This window comes from Protomyctophum parallelum (assembly GCF_964188405.1).
Source record: "Protomyctophum parallelum genome assembly, chromosome: 11".
NCBI classification, from domain to species: Eukaryota; Metazoa; Chordata; class Actinopteri; order Myctophiformes; family Myctophidae; genus Protomyctophum; species Protomyctophum parallelum.
In genome coordinates, this window is record NC_139707.1 from 26463234 (window position 1) to 26490397 (window position 27164).

General features: G+C 46.1%; 5 protein-coding genes across 5 annotated transcripts; all 5 read left to right on the forward strand.

Moving 5' to 3' along the window:
* Window positions 1-3874: 3874 nt before the first annotated feature.
* Window positions 3875-8101, forward strand: LOC310866947 (RNA polymerase II-associated protein 1-like; the record flags this gene model as incomplete). The annotated part of the gene is made up of 1 exon (XM_083776741.1): window positions 3875-8101. One exon carries the CDS (start codon window positions 3875-3877, stop codon window positions 8099-8101), a length of 4227 nt encoding a protein of 1408 aa, XP_083632867.1.
* Window positions 8102-9337: 1236 nt separating this feature from the next.
* Window positions 9338-10621, forward strand: LOC310866948 (alanyl-tRNA editing protein Aarsd1-like; the record flags this gene model as incomplete). The annotated part of the gene is made up of 1 exon (XM_083776742.1): window positions 9338-10621. The coding sequence occupies one exon, from the start codon at window positions 9338-9340 to the stop codon at window positions 10619-10621; it is 1284 nt and encodes a 427-aa protein (XP_083632868.1).
* Window positions 10622-12217: 1596 nt separating this feature from the next.
* On the forward strand, window positions 12218-13441 carry LOC310866950 (diphosphomevalonate decarboxylase-like; the record flags this gene model as incomplete). Its single annotated transcript, XM_083776745.1, has 1 exon — window positions 12218-13441. One exon carries the CDS (start codon window positions 12218-12220, stop codon window positions 13439-13441), a length of 1224 nt encoding a protein of 407 aa, XP_083632871.1.
* A 1847-nt stretch (window positions 13442-15288) lies between these two features.
* LOC310866951 (RNA polymerase II subunit A C-terminal domain phosphatase-like) lies at window positions 15289-17844 on the forward strand (the record flags this gene model as incomplete). Its single annotated transcript, XM_083776746.1, has 1 exon — window positions 15289-17844. The coding sequence occupies one exon, from the start codon at window positions 15289-15291 to the stop codon at window positions 17842-17844; it is 2556 nt and encodes an 851-aa protein (XP_083632872.1).
* Window positions 17845-22154: 4310 nt separating this feature from the next.
* LOC310866952 (membrane progestin receptor beta-like) lies at window positions 22155-27164 on the forward strand (the record flags this gene model as incomplete). The annotated part of the gene is made up of 5 exons (XM_083776747.1): window positions 22155-22424; window positions 23000-23112; window positions 24812-24968; window positions 25080-25295; window positions 26847-27164. 5 exons carry the CDS (start codon window positions 22155-22157, stop codon window positions 27162-27164), a joined length of 1074 nt encoding a protein of 357 aa, XP_083632873.1.

Consider the following 27164-nt stretch of genomic DNA (forward strand, 5'->3'; position numbering starts at 1 on the left):
TCAGAGTGCGTCCACTAAGGAAAGTAGGCTTTAAACCGCCTTTGTATTGATGAGTAGGTAAAACGTTTTTTATATTTCCGCTACAGAGGAGAGGCTAGTCTGCATTTCATGCGAGGGCTAAAAGCAAAGAGTGGCAGAGCCTAATTGCAACGGCAGAAAAGGGCATTAGGGCTATGGATGGATCTACTTCCTGATGTTATCATGTCGGTTGATATGGCCATCATCAGGTTTAAGCTATATTATTATATATCGCCCATCTCCAAGCTCACAATGCAATGCGTTGTGAGCTTGTCGATGGGCTATTTTTGTTATTTTTTAATATTTTGTAGCTTTATTGAATGCTTGTTAAAATGTATACAATATATAATATGAATGCCCGGTTGAAAGTGCAAAACCAAGACAACCATTCCTTCCTTAAATCCTTTTGGTTGCTTTGCTTATAATGATGGTGATTTAGGAAGCTCATTCTACGTGGTTTCATGTATCACATGTCATGACACATTTAGAGAGCACAATGTAGAAAATAGCATCAGCTTGTTTTCTTTCAACAGCTGTAAATAGTGTCAAAAGAGAAATGGTGGTCATTCTCAGTTGTTCTAAGTGATTGAACATGCAGCTAAGAGCTGAGCTCTACTGCCCTCCAAAGGCTAAGAATCGTAACTGCGTGAGAAATCAAATGGGATCATTTACTTCAAGACACTGACAGAACACCACAAAAGGCAGTCCAAATGATCAGGCCAAACCAATTAAAGACGGTGTCGCTAAAGGCTGGATATAGGAGGGGCTAGCATCCCTCAAAGAATCACACCCGTGTGAAGTGAGGGGCACTCTTATAATCATACATCATCTCATTCAGGCCAATCACAATTTGCGTCCTCGCCTTCATCTTTAATGTTTGTGTTTACACAAACACTCAAAGCTAACCATTCATTGTCAATGGCATTCGTGTTAGGAGTCGGACAAACACTCAAAACTGGCCATTCATTGTCAATGGCATTCAATGTTTGTGTTAGGACAATGTTTGTGTTTAGATAAACCCTCAAAACATAGGAGGGGCTGGTGCAACTTAAAATATGTTTTGTTACAGATATGATGTTTTTGAGTTTGAGTTTATTTTTATTTATAGTGCAACATCACCCCAAGGGGTCTCTGTGCACTTCACAACAATACACAGCAAAAAGCAGAAAATACAATAGCACAATAACAAGCATAATACGATGTGTCAATACACATGGATGACATAAGTACCATACGTTAGGACACAGTTAAAATGCGTTCAGAAAATCAATTAAAATAGCATATAGGGTTTTGAAACCATTTGATAGCCCCTCCTATGTCCAGCTTTTAGTATGTATGTAAACACAAACTTTGTCCCAACACAAACATTGAAGACGAAGCTGAGGACACAAATCCTGATTGGCCGGAATGAGATGTATGATGATAAGAGCGCCCCTCACTTTTCAAATAATGGCTGTTACCAAGGCTTTCACTTAGAGCTCCATATATGGGGATAACCTATATATGGAGTCAACAGCGATATCCAGTGCTGACATCAGATTAATGTAGAAACCCCAAAGATGGATATACACAGTGGTGACATCATCGTGACACTAGACTTGCACAGCATAAAAGGCGGCTCCCAGCTTCTAAACCTCAGATACCAAGCCACGCACACGCTATCTCCAATCATCTCAAACCATCAGAATCTACAGGACCCAAGCAAGACCCAGGATACAGCACATAGGACAAGGCTCAAGATGCCACACTGACTTCCGTTGCAGTTTTTGTCCGCCATGGGATACAGCTAAGCCTAAGATTGTTTTGTCCCTCTTTCTCACAAGCTAAGCTACCAACAAAGTCATATTGTACTATAGTTTCACTTTTAGTTTGAGGTAAACTTTCATTGTCGACAACCATGATGAATTTTCCGGCGAAGTGGTCGAAACGGGCCTCAATCGTCGAGCATTTTCTCATCCCTGCTCAAAATGGAGTCGTTACCGGAGTCGTGGAAGGGCCCATGCACTATGGCGCAGGAAATCCCTCGTTTCAGATGACCAGGGACACTCAACACGGGACCGTTGTCACCAGCGAGACGCCACAGCCGCCTAAGAAATTCACATCACATCTTCTGTCACATCTTGACTCAAAAGATTACCTCAGCGACAACGACGAGGGCTCTCTACCATGTACCCCGGAGCTGGACGGTGAGATCGACCTGTCTAGTTGTTCCACGGGGGACGAGGTCTTGGAACAGGACACAAGACATCTTATCAGCAGTTTCCTAGTGGACTTCGTAAGTGTATCTCAACCACACAGGAAGCAAAGCGAAGCCCATTCAACCATGCAAAGAGTTGTGGAGGACGTCATTGAAAAACACAGATACTTATATAATGGTATGATAAACAAACTCGAGCTGGATGAACGAGGAGATGACATGAGTTTCATGAGTTCGGTAGCAAAGAGCCTCTTCAGTGATGGTACCACAAACTGGGGTCGCATTTCCAGCCTGGTGGCATTTGGGGCAGTTGTGTGTCAGTGCCTGAAGAAGAAGGACAGGGACCAGTGTGTACGATTGGTGGGCCACGAAATCTCCACATATCTCCTTAATGACCAACGGGAATGGCTGATCAAGAACAATTCATGGGATGGTTTTGTGGATTTCTTTCGGGTAACGGACCCAGAATCCACAGTGAGGAACACACTGATGGCAGTTGCTGGATTTGCTGGGATTGGGGCGACCTTGGCCCTGTTGATCAGGTGAAATTGTTGGACTAGAGACTGTTTATCCTGAACCACGTAAAATGGGACACATGCTCAAAGATTCCATTGTTTCCAATGGAAACCGTTGGCAATGGGTAATGTGAGGAAATAAATGGGAAATTGGAAAGATAACTTTCCACAGAGTGAAAGAGTTTGAATATTTTGATTTTCTTTTTCTACAGCAGTTTTACTTTATTTTGGAAATTGCTTGAGAGGTTGCTTAAGTTTGTGCAGTCTGAATCATATTTTATTTAATGTACAAAGTACACATTTTATTTTTCTAATAAATCTATGAAAACTGGAAAAAAAAGATGCCACACTCAAGACACAAGATCCAAGATCCCCTCAACACATACGAACCAAGGCGTCTGGCTTTACAACACAGATACCTTGCAAAGCTTTACCAAGACCACCATTCCAATTAGCTCCGTTAAACATCCCGGTATAAGTTCGGATCCACTGCAGGGGAGCATACTTTGGTCCAGCATATCATTGGTTCGAAGGAGCATTGGTCCGACTCGGGATAGGGTTGGGGGTTAGGTTTAGGTGTGCTGCCCCGTGCTCGCGGTTATGGTTAGGGTGAGGGTTTGGGGTAGGTAGTCGATCGGACCAATATAGTAACCCCACTGCAGCGGTTCTAGCCTAGACAACCAGCACTAGTTCGAGCTATCTTATAAAAAAACACAATACGGTTTAAATGTTGATACAGAAGATTGCCTCTTCAACACTAGAAGGTCTTAGAGGTCATTTTGACCGTTTTTTTAATATTTTAAAGTTAATTATCTTTGCCCAGGAAGGTTTCAGAAGGTTCCCCTTCCATGACCATCATCAACCATCACCATTCTATCATCTCAGGAATTTTTGACATCTGAAACATTTTCTAAATATGAATTTAAGCACATGCTAGTTTTGCCCATTTTTCTTCAGACCTTCTAGTGTTACAATTAACATGTCAGAAATATATCATATATCAACAACAGTAATTATGATGTCAGCACTGTAGGTCTATATGTCATCTATGACATCAGTACTATGGTGTCTATTTGTGTGTGTCTAGATATTTGTGTCTATAGAATTACGAAGCCAGGAGACTTCAACAAATTTGCAAAGAAGGATGTTGCGGCGACCCAAGCCAACTGACTGTGAGGCAGACCTCCTACGAGAGCAAGACCAGTTTATGATCTCTGGTATCCCGTCTGTGACTCATGTTGTCCGTTGCCCAGATAAGAGAGGAGGGGATGGAATGGGAGGCGACATAGAAGTGCATGCCGGAAGTCAGAGAGATGTTGTCTCCATTGCAGACCTCCCAGATCAACTTACTGATCTGACGCCAGCCCCTCCTAAAGAGTCCCACTTCAAAGCTAACAAAGTGCATTTCAAGGATGAAGATGCAGAAGAATTGTTGGACAGACGTGACACACACATCAGTGCAGTTCTCTCCAGGATTGTTGAGAGAGACACCAGCTGTACTCCAGTCTCTCTACCAGCATTCACAGGCACCGCCTTCCCCAAAGTATTGCGCCGCTCAGAAACAGATACTCGGGTATCTACTGGTGGTGGGAAGAGGAGCATCTTTGCTCATCAGATATTAGCTGAGCAATGTGCAGATAGCAGTCAAATAGTTGCACCCAATGGCCAAAATATTCCCCCTGAGAGTAGAATGGATACTGAGGCATGTCATAGTACCAGGTCAGGCCCCAGATTGGTGTCTGGACTGGGACTCTGTGGCCCCAACAGATCGGTTGAGACCATGGGAATCCACCACGAGAACCAGGCCATGCTCCAGGCAATGTCCCAAGCGGAGATACTAGAGGAACAAAAGAAAATAATGACTCGACTTGATCCTAGACTGGTGAAATTTGTCAGATCTCGCAGAGCCCAAGGCACCCAGCTGACCATCCCTGCTTTCAAACATCCCCAAGATGTCAAAGGTAGGGAACAGTGTGTTCCTGAAGGTGTTGTCAAAGAGTCAGACTCCTCCAGTCAAAAGCAGGAACCCTTGGATGTCGACATGGAGAAAGAGGAAGCACAAGTGACAGCACCACTTCCTGTGACAGTGGATGAGCTGCCAGTGAAGCCACTGAGGGAGTGGATCCACATGGACAAGCTAGAATCAGAGAAACTAGAGTGGACTAGAGACCTGCCTGCTCCCAAGAAGAAAGGAACCAAAAAGGCCATGCAGGCTCGTTTTGACTTTGCCGGCTCCTTGATCCCGCCGACTGAAGACCTGCCCACACACCTGGGACTACACCACCATGGGGAGGAGCCCGAGCTGGCAGGTTATTCTCTCCAGGAGCTCTTCCTGCTCTCTCGGAGTCGGGTGATCCAGCAGAAGAGTCTGGCCCTCAACACCCTGGCCAGCGTTCTCACAAAGGCACACGCTGGTGAATATGTGTCGCTTTTGCGAGGAAATGTGACATCCACGATGTTAGACGCCGGTCTGCTCTTCCTTCTCCGCTTCGCAATGGATGACAATGTGAACGCTGTGATGTCTGCGTCAGTGCACATGCTCAAAGCGTTGCTAGTGTCTGCAGAGGACGAGGAGTGCCTGGACAGCACCTTCTCTTGGTTTGGTGGCCTGGCCGCCTTCCCGTTAATGCCCTCTGCTCAGGAGGATGAGGGGTTGGAGGAGTGCACGCAAGACACTACCAATGAAGAGGAGAGGAAGACGGATCACTATGTGGCCAGACAGGATGTTGTGAAGGGTCTGCTGAGCATGAAAATTCTCCCCAGACTGCGTTATATCCTTGAGGTGGTCCGTCCATCTCCACGGGTGGTCCGGGACATTCTGGAGGTTCTGATCCGTGTTGCGAGACACTCTGCCTGCTCCGCCACTCAGGTGCTTGACTGTCCTCGCCTGATGGAGGTGGTGATGTCAGAGTTCCTTCCCACTTCCTGGACGATGCCGTCCGTGCCCCTACCCCAGTCCGTTTACGGACTCCCACTGACTAGCGCCATGAAGCTCCTAAGAGTGTTGGCAACCTCCGGGAGACATGCATGTGCCAGGATTCTTAATTCTCTGGGAGCCAGGGAGCGTCTGTGCCATCTGCTGACCCCAGAGCCCAGTGAGCTGCCGTTGGAGCGGTCTGAGGCTCTTATGATCACCACAGAGGCCTACAGACTGTGGACTGTAGCAGTCAGCTATGGACAGGCCTGTAATATATACATAGACCTGTATACTGTCTTGGTCAGGGAGATGCGGTCTGTCCAGCAAACAATTCTCCCATCAGACCCACTGTTGCTCCTCCAGCTCCAGAGGATCCAGGCCCTTCTTTCTCTGCTCACACAGGTCACACACACCGCAGGCCACCACCAGGAGCTGCAGGTCAGTTCCCAGGGTTCGGAGTGCCCCCCACCCCCTCCAGTGTCATGGGGACATGTGACCGGGCTGCAGGCCTCCCTTCTAGGACAACTGAAGAGCTGCATGAATAGTCTAGACAACCCAGTTGACAGAGACAGCACCCTGGCTCTGATACCCGCTTATCTGCTCTTAGTAGAAGCGTATTACCACCAGCTCTCCAAACAGAACTGTTTCAAGCCAGTAGAGACTCTTCAGGAACTAGAGCAGTTGACAAAAGAGGTTCTTCTCCCACTGTTGTCCCACACTGTGGTGCAAAGTCTCATACAAAACCTCAAGTCTTGCTCCATAGTGTGTGACCTCCAGTCCAGTCGTCCAGGTCCAGAAACGACCCCCAGCCTGCCTGGCCTAGCTTGCCCAGGATGGAGGCGCCGTCTGTGGTTGGCTGTGCCTTCCTCTCCCTTCCCTATACTCACCTCACTGGGTCTCCTACTGGTTACACTCACAGGCATCCACAAGGGACTCACCCACAAATTCAGCTGCCTACTCCTGTCAAAACCTGTAATTGGCTACCTTCGTAGCTGTGGTCAGGCCACACCCACCTTCTCTCACACCAGCGCATGGCTCCTTCGTCATGAGCACCACTTCCTATACCTGCTGCTACGTTTGGCACACAGACTGGTTCCCAGTGAACAAGAAGTGGCCAGACATTGTCCTCTCTACCACCAGGTGGCACTTGTCCTGCTCCCATGTTTATTGCCAGGCAGTGAATACTTGGCCCATGAACTCCTCTCCACCATTATATTCAGCAAAGACTTCATATCAGAGGGCCGTTGTGGAGGACCTGAAGACATAGAGCTGGCAGAGTTGAAGCTTCCCGAATATGAACAACGCTCCACCTCAATCTTTGCCTATCCCTCCTCTCTCCAGACAGTCACCGCTCTTCTAAGGGAAGCCTGCGCCCAACTGCCCCTAATCAGGGGCTGCTTCCTCTCTCACCTGGCCCACCCGGAGCCCATCATATCGAGGTCCCGAGATGCCCACCTGTGCCGGAACCCCTGGGTGAACTCTCAGCTCCTCCCAGAGCTTGGTGGTCCCACCCTACCCTCTGATTGGCCTTTCCTGCCTCTTGTCAGCTTGTATGCGCAAACCGGGGTTTCTGGTAGTGGCTTGCAGGTGGAGGAGCTGCCAAATGGTGCACTGCAGACTGTGATCCACTGTCTCCAGTGGCTGTTGCTGCTGGAGGTTTGGAGGGAGAACTCACTTGAGGTGATCCCTCCAGTAGCCAAGCTCGCTCGACTGTCCTGTGTCTTCCTGTGTTCCAGCGACCTGTTCATGGAGAGGCCTGTCCAAAGTCTAGTCTGGGCCCTGATCCGACTGCTCACCAGACCATCCAGACTGGACTCTCTGGACCTCAACGTGCCTCCTCCAGGCTTGGCTTCCTTCCAGGATCTGTATTCGGCCCTGTTGACCCAGTATGAGGCGGTTTCCTTTGGTGATCGACTTTTTGGCTGTTTGGTCCTGCTGCCTCTACAGAGGAGGTACAGTGCGTCCATGAGGCTGGCCGTGTTTGGAGAACACATGGGGATGCTCAGATCACTAGGGGTCACTCTGAACGAGCTGTCCATCCCCATAGAGCAGTTCACCTCTCCACCCGAGCACAACCTTCCTCTCCTCCATCTCTACTTCCGATCCCTGGTGACGGGGGCCCTGAAGCATTGCTGGTGCCCCGTCTTGTATGTGGTCGCTCTGTCCCACATTAACGTTTTCATCTTCTCACAAGACGCTGCTGCGCAGGAGGTTGAAGCAGCTCGTTGCAGTATGCTGAGAAAGATCTACTACCTGACTGATGAGTTGTTGAAGAGCTACCTATTGCTGTTTCGTCTGCCCCAGCAGCACTCGGAGCTGGGCTTTGACACCTACCAGCAGCTTCCTCCAATTAGAGCCAAGTATCTGAAGAGTGTCGTGGGAGCGCAGGACTCCAGTGTGGACCATGGACTTGGCTCCAATGGGGATGTTGGACTTCATGTGGCCAGCCTGTAAAACCTATGCATTAGCCATATATCCATATATTCTATATATCCACATCTCCGTGTCTGGGAGCAGTAGTCGGTATACAGCCCTCGCCTTTGGACCACAATTTCATGGGTTCAATCCCGGGCACCACCAACTCAGCGAATGAGTAGCACGGCTTGCACGGCTTGGAGCAGCAAGTCAAGTGGGAAGTACTGGGAGCTGATGGTAGATGTGGAGCTCCACCTCAGCAATCCATCTCCCAGGGGTCAAGCGCATTGTAACGGGGATAGACTCCTGCATGTTACCGGCTGATACCGACAATAAGCCAGTGCCGACCTACTTCTTACAATGTATGATTTTAGGCAAGGTTGAATTGCAATGACCCATTGACTTCCATTATAAAATGAAAGTCAAAATATTCTAAAACAAAATCACACTCGTGTGAAGTATGGGGCACTGTGGCTGCCACACGATTGTCTTCCGACACAATCATCGTCCTCCACAAGATATGTGTTATTGTAGGACAGTCAGACAGACAACTTCAACTGTATCAATAAAGAAAAGCAATTGTGAAGTGAGGGGCGCTCTTATCATTGTACATCATCATGACGTAACATGTCAATTTGCTCAGACACATTCAAATTCTCCATTCATTGTCAATGGGAATTGAACAAAAATACTGATTAGCTCAGACACAGACGTAAATTCTCCATTTATTGTCAATGGCATTTAATGTTTGTGTTAGGACAATATAGCTAATTTGCTCGTCTACATATAACGTAAATTCTCCATTCATTGTCAATAGCATTTATTGTTGACAAATGACAATATAACTGACTATAATAAGGCTTTCGTCATGCTTTAGTATGATATCCGTTCATGTAAAAATAAATTCATTTGGCGAAACAGTGGCTGAGAACGGCTCATTTACCTCGGCGGGCCACTGTCCGCTCATTTCCTACAATACCCACAGTGCATTGCGGGACATAGGAGGGGCCCCTCAATAATAACTCTTGGGAATTGCAAGTGTGGTTCCGTTTTATCCTACCCATGATGATGATGTATTGACCCACATGACACCACTACACACGTCACATGATTTCACAAAGTTTATCCGGAAGAAAGTCTATTGCAACCACACTACAATTAGATTAGATAAGGATAATTTAGATAAGGATACTTATATACAGTACTGTAGGGGACAAATTTTCAATGGTTCAGCTTTAAAACAGTTGTGCGACTGCGGTCTTCATATATTTAAACATGTCTTTCCAATGTCAGCGGGATTGCTATATGAAGGAGTTCGTTACCTCGGTTGTGTCCTGCTGCCCTAGTGAGCTGAAGCGAGAAGTCAATGGAAAGACAGAAACCCTAAAGGGTTTTAATGTCAAACTTCAAGACACCATCTTGTATCCTGAGGGAGGTGGCCAACCAGATGACCATGGGTTGATTGGAGACGTGCCAGTGCTGAGGGTGACGAGGCAGGGGACAGAGGCCGTTCATTTTCTGTGCTCAGCTCTGGAGGAGGGTCAGGAGGTGCAGCTGAAGGTGGACTGGGACCGGAGGTTTGACCACATGCAGCAGCACTCGGGCCAACACCTGATCACTGCATTGGCAGACAGCATGTTTGGATACAAAACCACATCCTGGGAGCTGGGGCGTCAGAGAAGCTCCATAGAGCTGGACACTCCGTGCATGCAGCCTGCCCATTTCCAGGCCCTGCAGGAAGCTGTCAATGAGAAGATCAGAGACCAGGTCCCTGTCGCTGTGCGGCTTCTCTCTATGGACGAGCCTGCTGTGGAAATGATGATGAGTAGAGGTCTGCCAGATGATCTTGCAGGGCCAATTCGCATCATTGATATAGAGGGTGTTGATGCCAGCATGTGCTGCGGAACCCATGTGTCTAATCTCAGTCACTTGCAGGTAATACAGCTACTTGGGGCAGAGAAAGGGAAAAGGAATAAGACCAACTTGATCTTCCTGGCAGGGAACAGGGTTCTGAAGTATGCTGAGAAAAGCTACAGCAGAGAACGATCGCTTGTATCTCTGTTGAAATCTAGGCCTGATGAACATCTAGAGGCAGTAGACAAGCTCCAGAAGTCTGTTAAGCTGCTACAGAAGAGTAACCTGACCATCCTGCGAGACATGGCTGTCCTCGTTGCACAGAACTTCAAGAGAAACCCACAGAGAGGAAACTTTTTCAGCTTGCACAGAAATGAAGGCAATAACGAGTTCATGAACATCATTGCCAATGAAATAGGCACAGAGGAAACCATGGTGTTCCTGACCGTTGGAGAGGAGAAGGGTCCTGGACTGTTTCTGCTTGCCGGGCCCAGTGGACCAGTGACCAAGATGGGACCACGGCTGCTTGAGATACTCCAAGGAAAGGGTGCAGGGAAGAATGGGCGCTTCCAAGGCAAAGCCAACAGACTGACACGGAGAGCGGAGGTGGAGGTCCTGCTACAGCGGTGCTGCATCCATCACACATCAGTTCAAGGAGGAATAAAGCCTGCACTGACATTAGACTCTGGGAGTGTACACATATAACTAAAATGGACCTTTGTTGCTCTCCCAACACACCTACCTGCACCAGGGCCAGTTGAAGAGGACGAGGAAGTTGAGAGTGAGGACGATGATGATGATGCAAAGAGGAGGGTGGAGTCATCTGAATCGGATGATTCAGAAGACAGTAACACAGAATGCTCTGATTCAGATTGATTGTTTTGTGTTTGTAAAAAAAAAAAAAAAAAAGACCTTCCCATGTGTTGCTACCTTGTTGCGGTGGGGATCGAGGCTTGTGTGCCTCTGTGAGTCTGAGGGCTATACCGGCGGGGGTCATACCCCTGGCAGGTTCAACCAGAGGAGAGGTCAGACAAAAAGCAGCACCTGGTCCTCCAGGTTGGGGGAGGGGCGTGGGGCTAACAACTCCACCCCGTAAAAATAACTTTCCTCTTCAAAATTTACGTTTTCACTGTACTGGATGGTGGCCATCTTGGATTTTGGGGCCAAAACTATGTCTTATGATTAAAATGGTGTCAGATTTGGAATCCTCATGGTTGACTTGTATGAAAAAGTGTCTTCATACATGATTCTACGTCATCTGGATCAAAAGTTAATTTTTGAATTTGGCCCTCTAGCAAAAAATGCTGGGATTTTTGCGAGGGATCTGGGGGCTATATCTTTTATAAAGGGTCCATAGAGGTCAAATCAATCATCAAACCATCCTTGCCAGAGGATGGTCACAGAACCTTAGTCTGTGACTCAACTAGAGGTATCGTGAGATTTGGCTGCCAGACAGGAAAAGGTGGACAGTCTCACGATACTTGGTACGTTCAGAAACGTACTTTGTGCTCTTTATATACACGCACACACCTCTATAAAAATTATGCAGTGTACACATCGAAAACATCATTTCTCGAAGATGTTTTCCAAAAAATGATCAAAATATGGTACAATACAGCATAGAGCACAGTACAGTGGACACAGGGGTCTTGTTCTGATGTATATAAGCATTGAAAAGGGAGTTTGCCTGTGTGAAACCATTGAGAGGCTTTTATTGGTTTGCCTATTATCGTACCTGTGACATTTTGTAGATGGTATAGTGCATTATATTCTGTTTATATATTTACGTGCTGTGTGCTATATCTGCAATTGAACTGTGTGCTTTGTCATTGCTTGTAGGTCCATGTGGAACAAGCGGCACGCATACGGACCACTGTTCCTTTCCCTTCCTTATTAGGGGTCAAGTCTGAAGGGGCGAAGACCCGTTATTGTTTTCATAATTATTTGTTTTACATTTCTGTGCTGTCGTTTTTTACGAAATTCGGCAATATTGTAGAGGGTCATGGGAATCGGTCAAGTATACTGAAGCTCAGAGTCATTTGTCAAATGACCTTTGAATCTCCCAATTAATTAATTATATGATCTGCTCTACTCTTGACGTTACAAAAGCGATGTCAAAGACAGACAAACAAGACAATCTTTAATTTGGATATCAGAGTTATTGTTATCAGAGTATTTGGATGCCCATGACGTCAGGCATTTATGACATCAGTACTGTGATGTCAGTCCTGTCCACATTTGGGCATACAACTGAGTCAGACACACAGCCAGACATACACAGAAAAGGCAATATAGACCGGGATGTCTGAGGACAATGTCAACATGCCACACAGGTTGACATGCACTGCACCTGTTAATATAGCCGTTATCAAATACTGGGGGAAGAGAAATGAGGACTTGATCCTGCCCGTCAACTCCTCTTTGAGTGTTACACTCCATCAAGACCAGCTGAAAACAACCACGACAGTTGCTACCAGCCGATCATTTCAGGAGGACCGCATATGGCTCAACGGTAAAGAGGAGCACATAAGCCATCCCAGACTGCAGTCTTGTCTGAGAGAGATTCGTCAACTAGCGAAGAAGAGATGCAGCGAAGGGGAATCTGCTGTGGATGGGATCGGCTTGTCTCATAAAGTCCACATCTGCTCTGTCAACAACTTCCCCACAGCCGCAGGACTTGCGTCCTCTGCAGCTGGCTTCGCCTGTCTAGTGTATACACTGGCTCAGGTGTTTGGGGTAGAAGGGGAATTGTCTGCGATTGCAAGGCAAGGCTCGGGCAGTGCCTGTAGGAGTATGCATGGGGGATTTGTCCAGTGGATCATGGGATGCAAAAAGGATGGCGAGGACAGTATAGCCCAGCAGGTGGAGCCAGAAAGCCACTGGCCCGAGCTCAGAGTCCTTGTGCTTGTGGTCAGTGCTGAGCGGAAGCCTGTGAGCAGCACCTCTGGCATGAAAACCAGCATAGAAACCAGCCATCTCCTTAAGCACCGGATGGATTCTGTTGTTCCAGACAGAATGGAGGAGATGATTAAAGCGGTGCATGGGAAGGACTTTGCCACATTTGCTGCACTGACCATGAAAGACAGTAACCAGTTTCACGCCATCTGCCTGGACACCTACCCACCCATATTTTACCTCAACAGCGTTTCTCATCAAGTCATCAGGTTGGTGCACCAGTATAACCAACACCATGGGGAGATAAGGCTTGCCTATACTTTCGATGCAGGGCCAAACGCCGTGATCTACACTCTACAGAAGTATGTTGCCGAGTTCATCCAGGTGGTCCGGCATTTCTTTCCCCCGGAGATCAATGGAGGACAGTTTTTAAAGGGTCTTCCGGTTGACCATGCAGTCCTTTCTGAGGAGTTGAAGCAGGCTATTGGTTTAGAGTCCATGGCAAAGGGAATCAGTTACATTATTAGCACCAAGGCTGGGCCAGGACCTTGTGTTTTGGAGGACCCCAGCCAGCATTTGCTCGGACCCGATGGGTTTCCTAAGAATGAGTCAGATTCAGATTCGGGGTGACAGGTGACAGCTGACAGCTGACAGGTTTCTAACTTTCAACCGTTCTTGTACATATTACAGTTGATAGGTGATTTAAAAAAAAATCACGCTCGTGTTAAGTGAGGGGCGCTCTTATCATCATACATCATCCATTCATTGTCAATGGGAATGTAATGTTTGTGTAGGACAATAACAGCCATTTTGCTCGTCTACACATGACGTAAATTCTCCATTCATTGTCAATGGGAATTTAATGTTTGTGTAAGATGAAAATCTACACTATAGCTGAATATAGTATGAATATATATAATCAAAAAAAGATGGAGTCACAAAACAGCTTCAGAATTAACAGTCCTTTGTGGCGAAGGTATCCTTCAGCTGCAACACTGCCCTGGTAGAGTTAGTTGCTGGTTCCCAGCAACTGGGTTTGAGGGATTTCAACATTGGGGAAATTATTGACTGGCCTTTGTCATCTCTCTATATCTAACCTGCCAACTGCTCAGCTTTCATATACTGTACTATACCTTTAAATGACAAATTCCACAGGTAAGGATTAGTCTCACATGGCCAGCCCTCCAATGTTCATGGGTAGGTGATGAAAGGATCATCCCACAACAGTCTTCTGATGACTACACATTTCTGTGAAGTGACACATTTCTGCCTATGTCCAGCTTTGAGGGTTTGTGTAAACACAAACATTGTCCTAACTCAAACATTAAATGACATTGACAATGAATGGCCAGCTTTGAGTGTTTGCCATTGATAAATGAATGGCCAGCTTTGAGCATTTGTCCCAACACAAACTTCAAATGCCATTCACAATGAATGGCCAGCTTTGAGTTTGTGTAAACACAAACATTGAAGATGAAGGTGAGGATGTATGATATAAGAGCGCCTCTCACTTCACACAGGTGTGATTTTTATAAGATAAATGTCATCCAAGCAGGTGTGTGTGTGTGTGTGTGTGTGTGTGTGTGTGTGTGTGTGTGTGTGTGTGTGTGTGTGTGTGTGTGTGTGTGTGTGTGTGTGTGTGTGTTTTAGAGCATCAGAATGTTAGAAAACATGTCTTTGCTGACACTAGTGTGATACAATAATCACAGTATTTTACACTCAACATTCCCATGTGTTTGATGTATTGCAAAGTGATCTGCATGCTGCATTTATGCCAAATTTTGCCTGTTGAATGCCTATAAAAGAGTGCACATTTGAAGGCATTAAATAGTTGTGTTTTACATTCACAGTGTCTTCCTTCATTTCGTTTTTTATATTTTCTAGGTGTTATTGATGTCATGTTGCGTTTACAATTTAATTTAATTTACACTAATGGGATCATGAGCAAGTCAGCATTTTGTGTTTGAGAAACCGTTATTAGGATACAGGTAAGCTAAACAAGATGTATATTTCTATATTTGGAGACATTGGCAATGCCTCTCAGCCGAACAAAATATGAGGTTGGAACTGTGACATCAGTCGAAAAGAGATTTTGTTTTTGACCAACAGCCAGCCAGCCGAGCCTCACTGCCAACATCAGCAGCTGTTTACTCATCACTACTTAACATCCTCCCCCCCAAGCAAGTGTGTCCCCAGTGTCGTCACCAGGTCTGGAGTGAGCGCCTACTACCAAGAGGGATGATCCTTACTACAATGTAGGCACCATAAGGAGAGGCAAGTCAACTTGTGAATGACGTCAAGAACAGTCAGCGGTATATAAGCATTGATTACTCTCCACAACCAACAGCACGTTTCTCGTTAATCCTCATGACATGTAGGCATATAGGTTTCACATACATTGTGTTTTATTTAAATGTTTCATTTCAAGTAAATGGTTAAGGACATTCAGAAGATATAATTGCAGTACATAGAACCTGATGGAGGATGCCGCAGACTCTGGATCGGGTGGGACCAGCGGTGCTGTGAATGAGGGCCAGGTCCCTGACACCACCATAGTGGTGCAGCAGGTGGCAGACGTTTGCTCACCGACCTCAGCTCCCCCTCTGCGCCTAGTGGAGTGGAAGGTGAAACCCGGGTCTCTGGTGAATATGGACTCAGTTTTGGCGCTCTGCATCCCCATATCACCGGTAAAGAGGGAGGCTCGGGTCACCGCTAGGGCTACGGATCATTTAAACTGTCTGCCTTCGGAGAAGAAGGTGAAGTCGGACCGTGCTGGAGTGGTGAGGGAGCTCTGCTGTCAACACGGACAGGTCATATCGGCTGGGAGTGTCATTGTCAGAATAGATGAATGCAACCACCCAACAGTAATGAAGGGTTTGTGTGCTGAATGTGGCCAGGACCTGACCCAGCTCGAGAGCAGAAATGGGAGACGGCAAGCACCTATCTCCACGGCAGAAATCTCCATGGTGCACAGTGTCCCCGAGTTGATGATCAGTTCGGAGCAAGCGGAGCAGCTTGGCAGGGATGACCAACGGAGACTGCACAGGAACAAGAAACTGGTCTTAATGGTAGATCTGGACCAGACACTCATCCACACCACTGACCAGCACTGTCAGCACATGTCCAATAAGGGGATTCTCCACTTCCAGGTTGGGCGAGGAGAGCCCAAGCTCCACACACGGCTTCGCCCGCACTGCAAGGAATTCCTGGAGAAAATCGCCAAACTCTATGAGCTGCACGTGTTCACATTTGGAAGCCACCTTTATGCACACACCATTTCAGGTTTCCTGGATCCTGAAAAGAAGCTCTTCTCGAATCGGATCCTATCCAGAGATGAGTGCATCGATCCTTTCTCCAAGACGGGGAATCTTAGGAACCTTTTCCCTTGCGGGGATTCAATGGTCTGTATAATTGACGACCGAGAGGACGTGTGGAAGTTTGCACCAAACCTCATAACTGTGAAGAAATACATATACTTCCAGGGCACGGGTGACATCAATGCTCCGGTGGGGACACGAGAAGCTCAGATGGTCAGGAAAGCTATTGATGTGCTAAGCGGCCCTGCAGATGGCACAGCGGAGGAGCAGGATACCGGTCTCTGGAAAAAGGGGAATGACCACAATAATGGCAGGAGAGAGGATTGCTCAGTGAATGAACCGACACATGCCCCAGGGATTGAGGAGGGGGGCGAGCAGGCCCAGACTAGAGGGCCAATGACTGAATCTGGGATGGTGTCGAGAGAAACACAGGTGAACATGGGTTCAGATAGAAAGGAAGATGAGAGCAGCATAACGTCGGTGACAGTGGCGTCCCAGGATTGGGCAAACTCCTCTGCGCAGTGCCTCAACACCAGCAACCTGGAGGAGGCCAACAACCTGGACGACAGTGACAATGACCGGGACGAGTACCTCATCCATCTAGAGGAAGTGCTGGTGAGGATCCATAAGGAGTACTACCGCCACTACGAGGCCTACCTTGAGAAGGAGTCTGGCACGATGCCCGACATCCGCAAGATTGTGCCACAGCTTAGAAGACAAACACTCAAGGGAACAACAATAGTTTTTAGTGGCCTGTACCCCACCAACTACCCAATGGAACAGACACGGGAGTGCTACCACGCCAAGGCACTGGGGGCCAAGATTGGTAATAATCTGGTACTCGACTCTAAAGAGCCAGGAGGAACAACGCATCTCATCGCTGCAAGAGCTGGCACTGAGAAGGTCCGTCAGGCACAAGGCTGCAAGCACCTCCATGTGGTCAATCCTGATTGGCTGTGGAGCTGTATGGAACACTGGGAAAAGGTAGAGGAGCAGCTGTATTCCCTAAAGGAGGACTACAAGATGCCACAGAGAAACAGCCGAGCATCTTTAACTTGTGCCGTGTTGACATCAAATACGGACAAATACAGAGGAACTAAGCTGATCCGAAGGTGTCCACAGGCCTCACGGCCTCTGTCTTTCCCCCAGCTGTCAGGGTCTGTCTCACTCCATGGTTGTAGAAAGCAACCTTCTCTCAGGGGAACTCAAAAAAGGGGTCAACAGGAAGAGATAGCAGTGCCAGGCCAAGAGCAGCCAGGACCTGTGCGCAGTAAACAGCAACCCATCACATCGGCGATCATGCCCCTCTACACACTCTGTAAAGACGATCTGGACAGTATGGATAGAGAGGTGGACGACATCCTCGGTGAGGAGAGCAGCGACGGCGAGAGTCAGGGCCCATGGAAGACAAAAGTGAGGGATGAAAAGGAGAATGAAGAGAAGCAGCACCAGGGCACCGCACAGAGTGCAAGACGAAGACCCGTTCTGCAGGCACCGGGCGGTGAGGAGGTCCCTACGCAGGTGAACGAGGACAGGCCGACAGGTAGTGTACAGAGGGGACACAAGCGAAAGCATGGCGAAGCAAAGGAGGAAAATAAGGTGGACTACTCTGAGGACGAGTCATCTAAGGACTCCAACGAAGAGGAGGAAGGCAGCTGCTCGGAAACGGATGAGATGGCTGCTGCCGTGGAGGCAGAGCTTAACGACTTAATATGAAAAGACAAAACAAAAAACACACATTGAGCCACACACTCTCGAGGCTATGAGCTAACGTTTCCCTTCACACAAAAGTAACTGCTGTCAGCTTACGAGTACCCAAAGAATTAGAACATTGGACATTATCTTACTCGTGGCGTTCATTCCATTTTTATGAGCTCAGAAAGTCTTCCTTTTCTGACCTTTGAAAATTTATGTTGTTCCATCATTTGTGCAAAGTCCATGATCACAAACCAATGTGTCAACATGTAATTGCTTTGGTTCATTGCAGTTGTTTTGTTATATTTTGTTTCCTTTTTATTTTGTGTTTTATGCACATGTTACTTGCTCTTTTATCCATTGTGAAGCACTCAAGCACTCAACAGTGCTGGGAATTAGTGAGTAACCTCACTGATTTGCATGTTCAGAATCAGCTTTATTGTGACATCACACAATTACAGGTGTCAAGAGTAGGTGAAATTATTTTTTGAGCAAGCTCTCAATTAGTTACAGTAAGAGTTAGAGTAAAGTCAAATAACAAAACTGGTGGGCCAATCTAAATAAGTAGTATTTTGTAACTACAGTATGATTCCCTTTTTTCACTTCAAGACATTAGGCCACATCTTAAGCAAGGTCGAAATTCTGACACCAGGATACTGACGAGGATGTTGAACAGGATACTGACATCAGGATATTGACACCAGTATCGCATACACATACAGTAGTCACATTTTCTCTTTCTTTCTCCCAATGGCTGTCACTGTACCAGGATATTAGGCTTGTCTGACCATGTAGATTATGCAGTAATGTAGTTATTTCAAAAGTAAACAGTCTGTAATGCATAAGGACATTTCCGCAAGGCTTCATTCACTAGTTGAGGCAAGGTGATATGAAGTGGGTGGTTAAGCAAGTCATATTTAGGCTATTTATTTATTCCACAGTATAAACCTGTGTAAAAGTTTAAAATGTGTCATTTTGAGAATAAAACGAGACACATGTATGGTGTATGCTATGTATATAAATACAGAAAATACAAGATGTGAAAGTATATTGATACAAATTACATCTCATTTTCTATCACAGCCAAATACAAATGACAAAATACAAAACAGTAGGCCTATTTGAAATACGTAATTAAAATGCATGTATTTCTGGTTGTGTGCAGTGTGCACGCGTGCATGATTTGTCCTTTAACAGGATAAAATGCAGAACAGAAGAGAACTAGAACTGCACTCTGTCGAGTGCCTACTTGCTTGTTGCACACAAGTAGGCCATACAGTAAATGGCCTACTAGTGCGCAAGCAGAGCGCGCAAGTACGATGGTGACATGTATGTCGATCAGTGTCGGGTGGATTAAAGGAAATGCCTCTATGTATATGTATGTATATGTAATTTGTATAGCGGTATACTGTGGTTACTTTGCGTATGCCCCGTTTGATGCGTATGTATTGTAGCAGCATATGACGTCAGGGTATAACTGGTATAACTAGCTCTCAATGATGACGTACTAAAGATGTGGATTAAAGGACCCAATGCCAGGGTGTAATTGGTTTTCGATGGTGACGTAATGATGCTATGTTTTAGTGTCGGGAGGATTAAAGGTAATGCCCCTATGTACTGTATACATGTATGTAATCTGACACCACTGCCATATCAAGCACAAGTAGTCATTACATCATACGCTGGCACGGTGCATATGCATCAAATGGTTACTTGCACGCTCTGCTTGCGCAAGTAATAATATAGAGTAGAAACATTAAGAAAATACAAGAGAACATAACAATAGAATTGAAAAGAATGGTGTTCTTGTGGAGATTATAGTGGCATCAGAGTTGTACTGTGAGGAACGTCTCATGATAACTAATCCTCACGTTAAGCATGCAGAGGGGAGGGGAGAATAACCAACAGTTTATTCATTCATTACGATGGGGAGAGTCCCAAATGTGCTGAAATAAATCCAATAGGCCAAGAAAAAGAGCATAGTGTGTGTGTGTGTGTGTGTGTGTGTGTGTGTGTGTGTGTGTGTGTGTGTGTGTCAGCATGTGACTTGACACAGAATGACTTTGGAGGCTGCGAGGACTCATTCCCTCGGACACAAACAGCCCTTGCTTGGACAGCATGTCACAGAACAACATCATGGACACACAGAGTGAGACAAACCGGAGTATTGGGAACCTTGGCTGGAAACTAGAATTATAGAATGAACTGTAGCTTGGAGAGGGAGAATATTCCAGGTGAGTTTATCTTTATTTAGGCTACTGAACTTCATAAATTGGAGATGACACATTGTTTTTCACTACCAACATCACAAAACCCATTTTTGGATGCAGATTTGTGAGTCAAATCAACAGTTGACGTACAAAAAACAAAATCGGAACCAGGTTTTGTGATATATGTTGATGTTATATTTTTGAGGGTCCTATATACAGGTTTGTTTTTAGTTCAATGTTTGTTTTAAAAACGCCATTGATAATGAAGGCAAATTTTGTCATCTTGTCCCTAACACAACAGTGAATTACATGATGAACTAGAAAAAGTGCCCTTCTGGGCACAGGTCTCCACCAGGATAGGAATGTAGGACATTGCAGCTTGCCTTCATCTGGTGGTTGGATAAAAGGGCAACAAAAGTAAACTAGGGAGTTGGCATACAAAGTTATCCACAGATCCGTGCAGTTAGAGGTAAAAACACTTTTCGGCCAGTTATAGCGCCACCTTGAGGCTGAGTTGAAATTGTTCATGTGGCATTTCGTCCTCGGCCTAGTGGGAATGTGCGTGCACAATTTCACGGAAATCACGCGATGTGTTCATGATTTGCAGCATTTTGTTTGAAACTGAGCACTCCTGTGAACTTTGGAAGCCAATCTTAACCAATCAGGATGGAGTCTGAGAAATCTGAAAGACCCGTTTCGTTGAATGGCTCTAGAGAGACTGTGTACCAATTTGCGCGATGTTTGGACAAAATCTGTAGGTGTACTGTGCAAAAACTTGTTTTGCACAAAGCGGCCTCCTGGTGGCGCTATAACAGGCCGTTCTGGAAAGTTTGGGGCAGAGGTTCATCGTTGGCATCCAGGGAGTGTGTGTGAAAAATTTGGCATCGACCGGGTTAACGGTGGCCGAGATTAGCTGCTCACGGACACACGGACGGACGGACGGACACACACACGGACGGACACACGGACGGACGGAGTGCAAAACATACTCTCCCCCCATGCCTTCGGCCTGGTGGAGACAATCATACATCACTTACAGAGCTGTGATGCTGCAGTTGCAGTTCTCAAGGCCGTAAACAACCAAGTCAGACAGAAGAAACAGTGAGAGGAAGATTAACTGGTTTATATCCGTTTGGACTAGCCGTACTGACTAAGATCATCATTGTTCATGTATCCTGTGAGAATGTACACATGTAATCAATGGGACCCTAAATCTTCATTCAGACCAGAAAAGGCTGGGGAAAAAAGCACACTTTTTATTTTCGAGCTTCTAGAAGCAGCTTCAAAAATAAAAAGCTGGTTTGCATAGAGATTACATTGAAATAAGAATACGAAGCAGCTTCTTAGTTCAGCTTCCTTGGTCTGAACGAAGCATACGGTTACACTTATTTTGTATCCTCTCTTTGTTAAATCAACTCTCAGGATCAATATATGCATCAACATTGCCCTGCCTGGTCTGTGACAAATATGACAAGGGACTCAACCAATTTTACAATCTGAAAGATGTCAGTTGATAATTTAATGAAAAGAAAAATCACACCCTTGTGAAGTGAGGGGCGCTCTTGTCATCGTACAAATTTGACCTAATTTCTCCTTTCATTGTCAATGGCAAATATGAGACGTGTAGGGACAAGATTTACATCATATTTGGCAAATATTGTTTGAGACGTGTGAGGACAAAATAATAGAAGGGGCTAGCACCCCTCAAAAATCACACTTATCATCATAGATCATCATACATCATCATACATCGCATTCCGTGCTCAGCCAATCTAATCATTTCAGATTTGGCACACAGACACACAGTAGCACAAAGCTGGGCATAGGAGGTGCTAACGTTGAGGGTCCTCAAACTATATAAAAATATCCTGTTGATATCTATCTACTGTACTAATAACTGAACCAGAAATATATTGTAGCGAATAGGTAATGTAGGGAGAAAAAAGCTGATACCGAGAATATACGTGTTCGCTCCAGTCATTTCGAGATTGTATTAATGTTGTCATTTTATCAACTGGCCCCTGACCCCTTGCCATTTTGCTAATGTGGCCCACAGGTTCTGCTATTTGAGTGTCCCTGCCTTACCCTACACCACTACTGCGAGGCTGTCTCTCTGCCACCATGGTGTCTCTCTCCTGTCCGTCCCCCCTGGGTGGCCTCCTCAGACGTGTCCTCCCCTCCCTGCCTCACACTGTCAGGGACATAGATGTTCCGCCTCTGTTTCGGGAGCCCTATATCCTGTCTGGCTATCGGCCTGCTGGCCTGCCATGGCGCTGCTATGCTCTCAGCCTCCTGCAAATGCACAACGAGACGGTGAACGTGTGGAGCCACCTGCTGGCTGGGGTGTGCATCGCGCTGAGGTTCTGCATCTTCACTGTGTTTCGCGGCGGGGTACAGTGAATTTGTTCCAGTATGTGCTTCGATTATGGTTCAATGTGTGTGTGTGTGTGTGTGTGTGTGTGTGTGTGTGTGTGTGTGTGTGTCTATTAACATTCCATGTTGAGGTTAGCAGTCCAAACCACACCATGCAACCCCTTGCATCCAAACGATGGGGAGTAGTTAGTTGCATGTAGTTGCAAGCAAGTATATACGAGCTACACGTCTGCCTAGGGCCTCGGGAGTTGCTAGAGGACCCCTCGAACATGTCCTCAAAGTGCATCCAACAAGCTTTGAACTGAGTGGATTGGACTTTCCATTCCAGAGATAATAAAAACATCTTTTGCAGATTTTCGACAGTGACAAACTAGATACCCATGAGTAAAGTTCACTTTGAGCTGCATCCAAACCAAACATATCTGTTTTGTTGCAAGGAGTTGCGAACTTGTGACTAGTTGCATTGGTGTGGTTTGGGCATTACAATTACCCTTTCTCTGCACAATAAATCCAATGTACAGCCTTCATTGAATAGATTGAGTATGTTTTGAATTTGAATTTGAATGTTTTGAACACTTCCCTCTCCTCTGCAGGGCATCCTGGGAGTGAGACTGCAGGCTCCAGAGGGTCAGGGTCTCTCCCTGGACCCTGCATCTCTACCCCTGGTGCTATATGTCCTCTCCTCACTGACCTACCTTAGCTGCAGGTATAAACAAAATCACACCTGTGTGAACTGAGTGGTGCAACTCTCCTCTCCCCTCTCCCCCTGCCTCTCTCTCTGTAATTAGCAGGCAACAGTGCAACACTATCTCTCTCTATCTGTTTCTGGCACAACAGCGCCACTTTTGCCCCTACTGGTACTCTAAACATAGTCACATGGACGGACATTGCTGTACCTTGGAGTGGTTGCACCACTCAAAAAACAACACTTAAAAACTGAAGAAATGCTAATGAAGAGAATATGAACAAACAAAGAGGTATAGGAGCGCACACCAATAGTGGGGAGGTGCTGAACATGGGAGACAAAACTTGAAGGAAGGAGAGGTCGCACAGCTCGTAGTTACAATTTAAAAAAATGAAGAAAATGAAGAGAATATACGTATAAGTATAAGTATTTTCATTTATTTTTTGAGTGGTGAGTGGTGCAACCACAGCTATGTGTGTGGCTGGGTCTGTCCCTGGCTGTGTCCGAACACGAAAATAGTGTTTGTTCAACACCAAGTGCCACTGTTGCACAGCCTAACACACAGACACACACAGGAAGTACAGTACAGTACAGTACAGTACAGTACAGTACAGTACAGTACAGTACAGTACAGTACAGTACAGTACAGTACAGTACAGTACAGTACAGTACAGTACAGTACAGTACAGTACAGTACAGTACAGTACAGTACAGTACAGTACCACTCCAGACGGGTCTGATTTTTAAAAGCCGTGGGGACGTAAAACGTGGGACAGACAATATAATATTAGAGATTGAGAGTTGAGACTAGAGGGCAACCTCAGTTACTGCACCTAAGGGTAGGCTACTGGTATGTAACATCCATGGCCCTGGGTGCGCACTTTATATTTGAAATATGAACATTTGCGTGGTAAATGGAGAACGTGTGTAGAACTAGAACAGGTTGAAGTGCAGTGAACCATGGCTACTGCAGGCACAACATGGATAAAGGATGGATGCATAACCCATACATGTGGGATGGTGAATAGACAGATAGTTGGATTATTTGTATTTAGAAGGAAATGATTGACCAATTGTGTGTGCACGTATTGAGCTCACTTCAGTACCAGTAAAGCCCACCACCTTCCCCCCAAAAAAACTTCTTCCTTGCTGTTCTTGACAAAAGGATAACAAAGGATTCATGAAACATGCAGAGTGTGTTGCGGCAGATTATGAATGCCAGTTGTTTCTAAATTGGATGTTTCAGGTAAAAATGTGACGTGATTTACGTCACATGAATGCGCAAAGCAGAATAGATGCTTGGCGCCCCATTGTGCTGCTGCAGAGCTGGACTGAGACAAAAATTCGGCCCGGGTATTTTCGCAGAATGTGGCCCAGACTGGCCCACCACAACCAGCGTGCAGATACTCTACCGATACAAATACTTGAAATTCAAAAGCCCTTAATACCACCACTTTTACAGAACAACACAAATTATACACAACCAACAGACAACTGCACTGAAACAGACAACAATTTTTGTATTACTACTACGGGTCGGCCTACTGGACATAATTATGTCTGGCACATTCAGTGGCCAGTCCAGGTCTGTGCTGCTGTTATTATCAGCATAGGGTATATGCAATGCAACCATTGAATACAATTGTAAGCATGCACTCACTCAGGAGAAAAATAACAATGCCTCAGTGAACACAGCCCGTAATACAGCTTCATGTTCCAGTTCTGCAGCTCACCTGTTCCAGTCTCATTCAGAGCTGACCCACTACTCCCTATTCTTCCTGGACTATGCGGGAGTGGCTGTGTACCAGTATGGATGTGCCCTTGCCCTCTACTTGTACAGCTCAGACCATGCCTGGAGGCACAGCGGAGTGGGAGAGGTAGCCTTGGAAACCCAGACGTATAGAAAAAAACTATATAATCATGTGAATTAATTAATATCAACAATACTCTACCATGCTGTGATATGACCTCCTCCTCTCCTCTCCCAGGTTTTCCTTCCTGCAGCAGCCCTATTGGCATGGCTCTCCTGTGCCAGCTGTTGTTTCGCTAAGCTGCGTTACCGGCGTCTGTACCCCCTGCAGCGTAAGCTGTGTCAGATCGTGCCCACAGGCCTAGCATACCTCCTGGACATTAGCCCTGTGGCTCACCGCCTGGCCACCAGGAGCTGGAACAGTAACCATGCACTTCCACTGCATGGCCTGCAGGTGCCACTGTTTCCTTTCATGTCATTCTGTAGGTAGAAAATGAATGCATTTTGATCCTAGCACCAGGAGCAGGGGTGGGCAACTTTGAAGATGGAGAAGGCCACCATAGTTCCACACTCACTCCAGCACACACGCACGCGTGCTACTATTCTATTGCCAAAGCATACATACAACAAAAGTCAACATTGCACCCACAGAGACAACAACTCTCTGCGCACACAGAGACAACAACAAACCTCCCAACAATAAGGAACAACAAGCAATACAGCAACAATGAAAATAAATTAACTAAACATAACAGCAACTTAATGACCCTGTTCAGACAGATATACCTCTCTCCCTCTCTCTCTCTCTCTCTCTCTCTCTCTCTCTCTCAATTTCAATTTCAAAAGGCTTTATTGCCATGATAAATATGTTCTACATTGCCAAAGCATACAACAAAACAAAAGTCAACATTGCGCGCACAGAGACAACAACTCTCTGCGCACACAGAGACAACAACAAACATCCCAACAATAATGAACAACAAGCAATACAGTAACAATGAAAATAAACTAACAAACATAAACATAACAGCAACTTAATGACCCTGTTCAGACAAATATATCTCTCTCTCTCTCTCTCTCTCTCTCTCTCTCTCTCTCTCTCTCTCTCTCTCTCTCTCTCTCTCTCTCTCTCTCTCTCTCTCTCTCTCTCTCTCTCTCTCTCTCTCTCTCTCTCTCTCTCTCTCTCTCTTCCCAAAACAGAGCTCTCTCCACTTCCAATGTGATTAAAGTTCATGTTTGTGAGATAAATGAAGCAAATCCACAATACCTTTCTGTCTGTGGGTCCAAGTGGAGTCTGGCTGCATCTGCCCCAAGCAAGAATTTCAAACCACAAAACGTACGATTTAGCGTTTTGTTTATCTTTATATCCATAATGTAGCCTATATGATGACACTGTCTTCATTTCCCCCTTCATGGACACGGTACAAAACGGATTGAATTAATAAATAATAAACTTAATTCATTTTAAAATAGTTCCACCACCTGCCGTTCCTTCACATCATAAACACCACCACACGAGCAGGAGCTGTGACTGGTCAAAATCCAGTGACCTCACGGCCCGAGGCGGGCCTTAGGTCCCGCAGAGCAGAGCCTTCATAGGCTCTGGGGCTAGCAGGCGTGCCATGTCATCTGTCAATCATTCAACTCAATGAAAGCCAATTATGGATTTGGGCTGTAAAAAATCTGCCCATTTTGACATAGTTTGTGTTTTCTTAAATTTCTTGTAACCATTTGATGTTGTTGTTGCTTTAGACTCTACCAGAATGTAAAAGTATCTCTTCTAAAACATTGCATTAATAATTTCTCATCTTTACTCCATAAGATAGGGAGGGGCTGAATTTAAACATTGCATGTCACCATTGAAACATTGCACGTCAACATTAAAATCTTCTTTCACCTTTCCATTTCCATATCTCTCTCTCTCTCTCTCTCTCTCTCTCTCTCTCTCTCTCTCTCTCTCTCTCTCTCTCTCTCTCTCTCTCTCTCTCTCTCTCTCAACCAACAGACGATGCTGTTCATGCTTGCCTTCTTTTTCTTCTCCTATCCCATACCTGAGTGCTTCTGCCCAGGCCAGTGTGACATCATTGGTCACGGCCACCAGCTCTTCCATGTGCTCCTGTCCCTATGCACACTGGTCCAGCAGGAAGCCTTGTTCCAGGACTTCACATCCAGCAGGCCGTCTCTGGTGAGGGAACACGGAGAGGGAAGACTCCTGCTGGCGTGCGCCTCCTTTCCCTGCCTGGCCCTCTGCAGCGTGCTGACGGCCCTCGCCACGAGGAGGCAATACACTTGTGCACGCCTGAGAAAGGAGCAGCAGAGGTAG